The sequence below is a fragment of the Cyanistes caeruleus genome, chromosome 10 (genome assembly GCF_971803275.1).
Source record: "Cyanistes caeruleus chromosome 10, bCyaCae1.hap1.1, whole genome shotgun sequence".
NCBI lineage: Eukaryota > Metazoa > Chordata > Aves > Passeriformes > Paridae > Cyanistes > Cyanistes caeruleus.
Genome location: NC_141710.1, coordinates 5,587,547 through 5,599,117, shown reverse-complemented (window position 1 = coordinate 5,599,117; position 11,571 = coordinate 5,587,547). Strand labels below are relative to the sequence as shown.

At 46.8% G+C, this 11,571-nt stretch overlaps 1 protein-coding gene across 13 annotated transcripts in view; it reads right to left on the bottom strand.

Annotated features, from left to right (window-relative positions):
• Positions 1-2,052: 2,052 nt before the first annotated feature.
• Positions 2,053-11,571, bottom strand: part of EHHADH (enoyl-CoA hydratase and 3-hydroxyacyl CoA dehydrogenase) — a 31,916-nt gene continuing 22,397 nt past the window's right edge. For all 13 annotated transcript variants that reach the window (XM_086844379.1, XM_086844387.1, XM_086844386.1 and 10 more), the window contains one exon: positions 2,053-4,525. In XM_086844379.1, the coding sequence (XP_086700505.1) occupies positions 3,255-4,525 (1,271 nt within the window). In that variant the 3' untranslated portion in view covers positions 2,053-3,254. The remainder of the gene's footprint in view (positions 4,526-11,571) is intronic.

Below are 11,571 nucleotides of genomic sequence, written 5' to 3'. Positions count from 1 at the left end.
GCAAACAAAGGATGCAGCTCAGCTCCCATGAGAACCCTGGCCCAAGGAGGAATGACACTTCTGCTGGCATGAAGTCCTTCCTCTCCAGCACTGTCTCACCTCCAGAAGTGCTCTCAGACCAGCCTGGACTGTCAGATCACTTTCTGTTCAAGAGAAATAAAGAAGGAAGGTGAAGTGTAGGTTACAGAAAGAGAGGTAGGTGTTTCTGGCAAGACCCAAGCACCGCATCCAATTTGGGCATGCGCTGCAGGACAGCACTTCTGAGCAGCCTAAAGCAGGGAGCTCTCTGCCTCCCTTTGAAGGGCCAGTGCTGCAGGGGACTCTGATCAAAGCTAAGGCAATGCTCCCCTTTGGTGCACTCCCATTCGCTACTGTTTTGCACAATGCCTGTGGCTGAGCAGAAAGTGGAGGCATCTGCTGCACTGGCAGAGTTCACCGACTTAATTAAAGATATCTAACAATCCTGCAGCTGCATGAGAGAGGCCACGGGTGCTCGCAGGGCTGACACTGAATCTCCTCAGACTGAAAGCAAGCACCATGCTGTTCAGAAAGCACAGACGTGCAGCCAGACACCACAAGAAAGCAAAAGCAGGGCCCAAAGATTAAGGATGGACTGGAGCCAGCTTGCGCTGTGTGTCACCACAGCCTCACCATGCCAGAGAACTGTATAACCTTGGCTCATATATACCTTGCAATAGTCAGACATACAGCAAGTGTGCAGAGCTGGGGACATTCCTCACTTGTAGGGATGGTTTTACCTGGAAAACATTTTTAAAAGATATTTCCCTAATGAGTAAAAATGGTTAACTGGTTTTAAAAAGACAGGTGGGAAAACTAATCCTGTACCAAGTGGTTATCAAGTTCTCCTCTGTGCGAGGCTGTGTTCTCTCCTGTTAAATGAAGAAACATTTCACTCATGGGTATATTTCTGGCATCACTGCACATTTGAGCTGATGGGGACTGTGCAAGGCTGTTAACAGTTTACCGAAGAAGCTCACAGAACAGGCAGCTGGTTGCTGCTTGGGCTGCTTGTCAGCAGGCACCAAGGGCTTTGGATCAGGCTGCCCTGCAGGGCTGAGGGCCAAGGAGCTGTGGTTGCCCCCCAGCGCTCTCTGCCCTGCCGGGAGCGGGGCAGGCCAGAGGCCAGGGCTCCCCGCACCGCCCCCGCCCTGCCGGGGCTGGCAATGTGGCCTGGCAGCCGCAGCAATGTCACCGCTGCCTGCTGGGACGTCAGGCAGACAGAACGATCGATGCTGGGCTGCTTTGGTCGATGCGAATTTACAAATGAACTTCTGTCAGGAGAGACATTACTGGTGTGAACCTCTGTTCTCAGCAATTCCTGATGAGGGAAACGGACCCATCAAAGGCACCAGCACACAGGTGCTGCAGGTGATGAGAAGCATTTTCACCCCAGGGTAGAAGCTGGTGTTATCCTGGAATAACATTACTGCTCCAGAGGAAGGGCACGTCCTCTGCTCTGCAGCCTCCTGCTGCAAGAGAATTGCCCTTTTCCAGGTAATCTCCAGTGCAGGTGAACCCCACAGCTCAAGGCACAGGAGAAGGGAGATTAGCTTGGGTAGGGCATAGTGTCAGAGCTGTCCTGGGACAACAGACCAGCCACCAGCACAGCCAGGGATGTTGTGTAACGTGTCATGCAGAGCCTGCTCATGTGGAAGTAGTGCTTCACCTCTGAGCCAAGAGGCTCCCAGCTGTGGCACATGAGTGATTTGGGGCAAACTGCCAGGCCTAGAGTGACTCCTCCAGTTCTGGAGAAAAGTCCCCCCAGGAACCAGGCACTTGGGTTGGCTTGTAACTCCTGATGGGTTTCCTGCCCTCAGTTTTGCTCTCTCACCCACTGGTGGACAGGAATAGACAAAGGGCAAAATAAAACATATTTAGACAAAAGAAGCATGCAGTCTTTTCAGACACAAACTCCTCCAGAAACAGGAAAATTGTCTAGTTCCACAATGCAGAGAAGGGATGGGGAAAAAACAAAAATCAAGCACATTTGCTTTTTTTTCACCATCTCACATGACACCATATAATCTGTCATTAGATAATCAAAGCAATTTTATTAAATTAAAATCAAAAGTTAAACATTCAATATTCCTGAGAAGGGAATACAGACCAACCTATTCCTCACACCAGACTGAAAGATACATTCACTAGACATGTGAAATAGGAGACTTTGTCCCAAAGCATCAAGTCTGGAGCTGGTTTGGCTCCCTCTCACTCTGCTCTGCCCTTTGCTAGAGATCTGCCACCTCCCTGCCTGCCTGCAAGCAGAGTCCCTGCCTGCACAGCTCTTGTGCTGTGCCCTTCCCTGTGCACTCTCTGATCATGTGACAACCTAGTCAGTGCCAGGCTGTGTTTCAAGCTGCTCAATTAGAGTCTGTTGAGCCCCAAAACCTGGTAGCTGTAGTCAAGCAAGATGAGAGGAGTGATGGCAACACATTTCCACATTGAAGAGATGCCAGAAGATGTTTCTGCTTGGACAAAGCTAGGTGGGGATAATGGCAACAGAGGATGGAGTCTGGATGCAGAAGGCCGGTCATGAGCCAACACCACAGGGTAGGCTAGTCAGGCTGATGGATTTGTGGCTTTCCTGGCATTTATTAGAGCCTCCTCTGCAGCAGGAAGAAGAGACAGTACCAGGGGGCAGCAAGGGACTGCCCCTTGCTCTCTGCCCAGACCTGCTCTCTCCACTTCATTTGACTTTACCTCTGAAAGCTGCTACACCCTTGTGCCGTCTGTCCCCCAGCAGCAGGAAGGGAGCAGGTTCCAGTTGGCTGGCTGCAGAAGAGCCAGGGAATTGACGGGAGGTGGCTGCACGGGAAAGAACCGAAACAAACCAGGAAATAGGTTGAAGACAGAATTTGGTAGATCCAGCAGGTCTTGGTTGAACTGTGATGGTAATTTTCTCGTCTCCAGCCATTATTCGCATTGTGGGCTGTAAATGCTGCTCCCTGCCTTTCCCCGAAGACAGACTGCAAGCAGCGCAAAGTGAGATGGGCCTTTACACAGCAGGGTGTGAAACAGTGGGTGAGGTTGGGCCTGATACAAAAGGATGGATTAAGGCAGTTGTGACCTGCAGCAGGTGGGGGACTGAGATCAATTATTGGCCAAAATTATTCCCTGCAAAGGCCTCGGAAGGCCCGTGACTTTGTTTACGGGCCTGTAGCACTTTGGGTTTTATTGGAAGAGGCAGTGCAATTGAAGCACTGGTTTCATGAGATCAGCCTCCATCAGAGGATTCACAGCTTGGGGCTCTGCCGACCGAGGTAGGACATCCACTCCTTGAGGGGGGGATTCCCCACAGCCACCAGCTTTTTCAGAAAGGCACTGGGCCGTAGCCCAGGCACATCAGGGTGGGCCTCAGAGTATTTCTGCAGTTTAGTCAGCACGCGGGGAAGCCCCACAGTGGAGGCGTAGAACATGGGGCCACCCCTGTGCTTCGGCCACCCGTAGCCATTGATGTAAATGACATCCAGGTGCTCTGGGCCTGATGCTATTCCCTCAGCCAGGATGGCAAACCCCTCGTTGATGAGGGAAAACAGACACCGCTCCAGGATTTCCTCCTGGTCTATAAAGCGGGTCTTGATGCGATGGGTGTCTCTGTACTGGGACAGGAAGTTGTGGAGCCATGGGTCTGGCGTGGCTGTCCTGCCCCCAGCCTTCTCGTACTGGTACCAGCCTTTGCCGGTTTTCTGGCCGAAGCGGCCGTGCTCACACAGGAGGTCTGGCAGGGGGCTGTAGCGCTGGCCGTGCCGCTGCCGGGCCGGTGTGCCTGCAGCGAGGGACGGCCCAGTCAGGCCCTGGTCCTTCCGAGACCTCCAGCCCACATCCAGCCCGGCAAGGTCAGACATGCGGAAAGGGCCTATCTTAAACCCAAAATCTTCAAGAACCTGATCTACTGCTTCTGGTTTGCTTCCTTCCTCTAAAAGGAAAACTGCTTGCTGTACATACGGAAACATCATGCGATTCCCAACAAACCCAAAACAGTTCCCTACCACCACTCCAACTTTTTTCAGGGCTTTGGCCAGCTGCATAGCAGTGGCGATGGCAGTGGGGGACGTGTGGCGGCCATAGATGATTTCCAGCAGCCTCATCACGTGGGCAGGGGAGAAGAAGTGGGTGCCAATGACCTGCTGTGGGCGGCTCGTGGCAGAAGCTATTTCATCGATGTTCAGGGCTGATGTGTTTGTGCACAGCAAGGCTCCTGGCTTGCAGATCTTTGACAGCTTGTGGAATATTTCCTTCTTTAGTGCCATGTTCTCAAACACAGCCTCAATGACGAGATCTACATCACGCATCAGATCAAAGTCCACAGTGAACTGGAGACGTGCAGGGTTATGGAAATCCAGGGTCTGGGCACCCCCCTCCATTTTCATAGCCTCCCGTTCCAAAAGGAGCATCACAGCTTTTCTTCCCTTGTTCAGATACTCCAGATTCTGCTCCAGGGCTACCACAGGTATGTTGGCCTTAACCAGAGAAGTCACAATGCCTTGGCCCATTGTCCCCAGCCCTAGGGATAAAAGCAAGATAGAATCAAAGACTATGAACAGAAAATTAATCTCTTGACAGTGGCATTTCCTTCGTATCTCCAGGATAAAAAGTGGAGGCCTCTGGAAAACAAGTAGAGTAGACATAGAAAACAGATATTGAGGACAGGGAAAAAGGAGGGTGAATTTGCTCTTTCAGTGAGCATAAAAGTTTGAAAAGAGGTAGCACAAAGGCAAGTTAGTACCCTCACAAGCTTACAAAATGCCAGTGGGATTCACCCAGTGTGCACTACCGTGTAATTCATGTCTTATCTCTGCAAAGTTTTATACCTATGGAAACCAGGGTCATCGAGGAGTGAGAACCTGGGGATCAGAGACAGAAGCTCTGAGTTACAGCTGAAACCCTGTTACTGCCTTCTGCAGGCAGGTTCAAAGCAAGATATCACCCTGAGGGTATCAGTGCCTCACTGTTCCTGTGAGATGGTCTGTTATGGGCATTGGGCAGATATACCCCTCTAGAGAGTTTGACACCAGCAAAGTTCCAAGAGTCGGTTTCTCCCTCATGCTCCCAAGCTTCCTCTTTGTCTCCCTCCTTTTCTCCCTCTGCGCTTCATTGCGTTATCTTTGAAGCAAAAAAAAAATTTTGGCTGCTATTTCTGTGAAGACTTGGATGCTGAACTGCTCTAAACTTTGTCTCTAATGTCTCACGTGTCTCTCAGTGCCTGGTCAAACTAGAACTAACACAGCGTTCTTAATCTAGTTCCAACATCTTCTCTCTTCTTTTAAACCATGCTGCCACATCAGTAGCCTTTTGCCTGCTGTTCACTTTCTGTCAGGTATCTCTGCCCACCAGGAACTCTTCAAGTCCTCCAACACAGGCCATTCCTAACTTCTGAAGATTCTCTAAGTCAGTCTTTCTTGTCCAACCACACAGTTAAAACTCTTGCTGAGAATCCCCGTAACTGAGTATCCATTCATACTGTAATTTTTTCCTCCAGGATCTGTAAATGTGCTACCCCCAGCTCCATACCCCCAGCAATATCAGTGTAGAGATTACTGCCTTGATCCCTTGCACCAGTTCTATCCTCTGTGACATTAAATGAAGCTGCACTTTCCTGTGACACACAACCCACACCACTGATCCTGCTCTCCCACAGTGGAGGCTTTTCCAACTAAATTAATTCAAACTAGTGAGGGAAGGTCAGCACAATTTTACCAGCTTTGAAAGTGCGAAGCCTCTGAATGGGAGGATTATTAATATCGTAAATAAAGCAGCAACCAAAGTATAGGTTTGTTATAATTCTGTAAAAATGATTTTTTTAATCTCAGGTTTACAAATGGATGTCAGCTCAACAAATAAACAGAAACAAGGGGATTAAAAATTTTGTCTAAATCAGCTTTGTAAAGAAGAGCTGAAATTATGTCATGATTTAAACAAATTCCAGCAGCCAAGGTCAGACAAGGTAAGATGTTTTTCCTGCATGCTGCACACTCTTGGTTTAGTTTTGCCCACCTTCAGCTTGTATGCACACAAGACATTTCAAACATTCTCTGCTTAGCCACCAGAAAATAGTTTTTACTGGCATCACTAGCTGGCAGCCTGCTTACAAACCATCATTACACTCCCAAGCAAGTGCTGAAGTTCCTTTCTAGGAAATTAGATTTTCTACTTCATAATCAAGTTCTGCTGAAAACTAATTTGAAAATAAATCTAGAATAACATGAATCAACTCTTAGTAATTCAGTGTCTATGGTTTGCTGACTGAAAAAAACGTGAACATGAGTAGCTGCTCCCACTGTGCTCACTCTCCAGAGCCTTTGATGTGGGACCAAGTACAATTAGGGACAGGTTTTCCCTGGCTTTGTTGAGCCACACGAGGTGCTTTCTTCCTGCAATGCAGGAGGGTAACTCACCCCCCAAACCCAGCTCCATCTGTCAGGCTGTCTTTAGACATCAAGCTGAAGTGTTTGTGGTTCCACATAGCTCCCTCTTCAAGTCTCTTCCTTCCCACCGTGGAGGCCAAGGGTTTCTCTAGAATTTCCAAGTTCTCCACACGTCCTAGGTCTTAGGCACTCCTGATCCTCCCAGCTTCAGTTTCATGACTGAAATCTCAGTGATTCTCTTGCCATATGAACACACTGCCTTTTCCTAAATCGAAACCTCTTTTGTGAGCAGATGTTCCCAAAGCTTCTTTCCCGGGGAAGCTCTGCAGTGGTGCCAGGTGATTCCCCTGGTTGCTTTCATCATGAGTACTCCATGTAGGTTTTAGCCATCCCATGAGAGACAGGCACACATGCTTGTAGTACTATGCTTTCTAGGCCACGGGAACAGGCTTATAGATAAGATATGAGCTTGCCAAGCTTGTTTCTGACCTAGAAAAGCTGTCTCTCAACTTCCTACAGAACTCTGCAATGGCCTGTATGAAATGATGTTTAATGAAGCTGGCAGAGAGAGTAATGAAAGCCCCAAGGGGTTTGTTACATTAGAGCTCGCACAGCATGATTCCCCTGGAAATATTTTCTAAAAGTGGACTATAAAACTAAGGAGAGCTTTGGCTATCTAGCAGCGAAAAAGGCATTTCTGAAGACTCCTCTTTTGCAACTCAGAAAGTCAAGTGATCTTAGGAAGATTATGGAATATGTTAGAGCAAAATAAAATGGCAGGGAATCATTAGGCCTTACACGTGTAAAAGGCTGTGGAAGAAAGAAGAAGGGAGATGTCTCATGCTCAGCTCAGATCACACAGACTGAAACATGGCAAGGAACTGCTCCAGAATTTCTGCTGTATGTTCCATTTTCTTACCCAATAGTATTCTCCCTTCCCCCAAACCAGGAAAATCCCTATATTCTCATCTTCAATGCAGGGGACTATTTTCATGTTCAAGGCACATCTTTCCGAAAAAGACTGAAAACTGCTTCAGGAGGCAAGAACAGTGCCCAGCCATCCTGGTCCTGGTCTTTTATTGTGAAATGAAGCTTTGACATATAATTAAAACTATACTTGTGCATATGTAATTTCAGGCCAAATATGGGTATGACAAATCCATTTGCTGGGCAAGTTGAGTGAATAATGATGGTTAATTATTTATCTGTCATGTGAAGTACTTAGAATATGAAAAACCATACAAAATTAATTAAAGGACTTTAAAATACAAATTTCAAAACAAAAGAACTTGAAATATGTACAAGGCAGATCATGTACTGTCACACATTACAGAAATACTGATCAGTGGAAAACACTCTGAACTATAATGAATATTTGGACGTTAAAATGCCTGGCAATTGAAATAATCTTTTATAGATCGGTAAAAATATGCAAGGACTGTTCCGGTTTTCCTGATAAAAACAACAATAAGCACTTGGCAGTGATGGGCTGTTGCAGGCTGGGGCTGCTGCTTTCTCTGTTTCAGGGTATTGGTTTCAAGCAGAAATAATGTGATACTCCAGGCAAGCAGGGAGCTGTGGGGAGATGTAGTTGCAAGGAACAGAGAGAAAAGAACCTTCTTTCTGGGTGCTGAGGAACCAGAGAAAGTAAAAAGAGATGGCAGCTGAGAGCTCAGAACAACAAAAGCCAAGGAAACAAAAAGTCGACATGAAAAAGTCAACATGATCTTCTCAGTTGCTTCTCCCTGTGCAGCAATAAAAGATGGAAGCGGCAGCATAATGCAATATAGGTTTAGTGTGTGAAACTGCTCAGCTCTGTCTGTGGGAATGTGGGGTCTGCATGATTTCTGAAGAGCCTAAATTGAGGCAGCATCTTTATCTGACTGCCCTCCTCTCTGCAGTCTCTCTCTGCAGAACAGAGACCCTGGGTCACCCAGGTAGACTCAATACTTGCATGGATGAGCAGCACTATTTTAAAAGGTATCAGTCCCTCAAAAATCATCCCTAGGATTTTGATTTTTGGTGCTGCAGGGATGTACTTCAGATCAAAAATATGAAGTTACAAAACACTGTAGAGCATTGTACTGTGTGGAGAATGACTTTTTGTTAAAGTAGCCTGAAAGAAAAAATACAATTATGTTGGCATGTTCTCTGCCTGTCTCTAATGGACTTACAATTTCACTTACATGAAAAGGCAAAATATGAGGGAAACCTTCCAGAGGAAGGAAAAAAAGCACAACAAGATGCAGAAAGAAGTGATAGAAAGCAGTGACACTTTGGTGTGGGATTCAGGGTTAAAAGGAGGTCAAGATCAAGAACCTCCAAGATAAGATATGTCACATGAAATGAAGTATGACATGAACAAGAGCATAAGAAAAGCAAGCTCTACTGGTGGGATACAGGGGCTGTGTAATAGGAGCAGTGATTCAGCAAGGACTGGAGTCTGGGTGAGTGTCAAGGCCCTGAGTGCACTGATGGAATTTAATGTGTCCCTGACCAGCCACACCTGGAGCCTCCACTCACCTGGACTGCCCATTGCCTCTGAGCCCTGTTTAAGCTCAGACCTGGGCTTGTAACCACTTCTTAAGCTTCCTTGGAGGAGTTCTGGTGGCTTGCTGTGGCTATGACCACTGTTGATCCAGACCTCAGCCTGCCTTCCTATTTTTACCTTGGACCTGCATTATCCTGGGAACTTTGCTTGATCACTTGTATTCCCAGTAGGTCCTGGCCATGACCTCTGGGCCTGCCCTACCTGCCTTGCTGAGGTACTGTAAATGTTGATGCAGCAGTGGGTTGTGCTGCCATCCAGAGGGAGAAATGAGTGGACAGGACCTTCAGGAACAGGGAAGTGTAAAGGCCTGTATGTGGGGAGGAATGGTACAGAGTGGGGGCTGGCTGCTGGGAAGCAGTTCCCCAGAAAAGGGTTTGGGAGTGCTGGTGGATACCAGGTTGACTCTGAGCAGCAGTATGACCTTGTGGCAGAGAAGATCAATGGTATGTGGAGTCATGTCAGGAGGGGTCTTGCTGGAAGCTTGAGGGAAGTGATCCTGCCCCTCTATGTGGTAAGACTACAACTGGAGTGCTGGGTCCACTTCTGGGCTCCCCAGTACAAGAGTGATATGGAATGATTGGAGTGAGTTCAGTGAAGGGCGAATAAGATGATTAAGGGACTGGAGTATGTCTCATGAGGAAGGGCTGAGTGAGCTGTGACTTCAACACTGAGAAGGCTTGGGGGATCTCACCCATATATATATAAACACCTCAGAGAATGGTATCTGGTAAAGGAGATGACACCAGACTCAAGTGGCCTCTGGTGATAAAACAAGAGGTTATGGGCACAAACTGAAACATGGGAGTTCCATCTGAAAAAAAGGAAACCATTATTTTTAGTGTGGGGCTGATTGAGCACTGGCACAGGCTGCCCAAAAAAGTTGTGGAGTCCTCATCCTTGGAGATGTTCAAGAGCTATCTGGACATGGTCCTGAGAAAGTAGCTCTAGGTGACCCCATGTGAGTAGAGATGCTGGACAAGATGACATTTAGAGGTGCCTTCTTGTCTCAAGGATTCTGTTGTTCTGCCCCCATTATTGCCACTGGCTCCCCATCCTGGGGTGCAGCTGCTCCCTGCCAGTAGATAATTTACTGGATGTGTTGGACCTGGCTAGTATCAAGGTTGGCAGTTACCCTGGGGATACTAAGCAGGAGCAAGGAAGAAACATCTTGGTACCTAGTCTTGGTGTAATTACTCCCGGAATGCTGTTCTGACTTTGGCTATGCACATTTTATGAAGTGTTGAAAAATTTGGGAAAGTTTAGGGTATGAAGACCAGAGAGTGACAGATTGTGCTTTGCAGCAGAAGTATCAAGGCACTTAGTTTATTTTATCTGAAGAAGGAGGAGTTAAATTGAGCATGGTCTGTAATCAGCTATGAAAACACTAAAATCTGGGGGTGAGGTTGGGGCAATCTCAGACCGTAATTCAGAAATCTGTCCAGAGATGAGTGGCAAATATTTAATTCAATGGAATAGACATGCAGCCCTGCCAATTCTGCCTGGATACAAAGTACAGATTATGTTTCTAGTAGAAACTTTCTAATAGAGGTTGCATTTGTCCTCAGAATTCCTTCTAGCTCAGTTACAGCCCCAAAATAGGCAGCTCAGCTCTAACAGCCCTTCTGGCTAAACTGTCACTGTGATTAGATCTTTGCAAGTGTGTTGTTCTGGCATGGTTTAGCAGCACAGAGCAGAGAATGTCCCTCCTGGTCACCTGGTCATTCCCCCAAACTCCACAGGAGCCCTCCTGTCAAAAAGCACGCACTGCAGGACTGACCTGTCTGGGACTGACAAAAGTGCATGTCCAAACTTCTATGCTCTTCAAGTCATAGAATAAATTTGGTAATAATTAATGCCTCTTTACCCGAATGCTTTAACAGCCACAGATCCTTCTCACAGGGTTTGTGGACCAATGTTTAAAAAGCCATTTCTATTAAAAATATGGCATAGCAGCTAATGAAGAGAACTTTCAAAAAAAATCTCTATGGCCTGAAATGAGTTGTCAGACAGCTCAAGAGCCCTGAGAAACACCCAGAAAAAACAAAAAACAAAACACTGTTGATCTGGTAAGATTTCCTTGAAACAGAATGGATGTTTTCCAAGTGCTCCATTACTTGTCTAACCATTTTTGAGTGCTACTATCAACAGCAAGAGCTGAAATATATTTTTTTTTTAATCTCAGCAGTGCATTGAAGGTTTTATTTAAATTGCTCTTATAAAAAATTAATGAAGGCATTATCTTGCTGGGCTACAAAATGGCAGGAGTGGATCCCAGTGAGATGAAATCTTCTTAAAATACAGCTGTCAAAACATTTTTGTATTAATATATCCCTGAGTGACTCTGAGCACATGCACTTGCAGTACAAAACTAGACCAGGAGGAGGAGAATTTCCTACAGACCTGCTTCTAGAACGAAGCAAAGCCAGGTCTCGGTGCTTAAAAGGGAGTAGACTGCTTATGGTCCGCACACGAAGCTGTCTCTGAAATAAAAGAAAGCTATTCTTCCAAAGGAAGAGGCGACATCAGGCGCTAATCTAGCGGCATGCGATCTGCCATCTGAATTTGGAGCTTCCCAGGGTAGTGACAACTTCAGCAGTGGGTGTGAAGTATCTGTGGCTGCGATGGGTGTGAGTG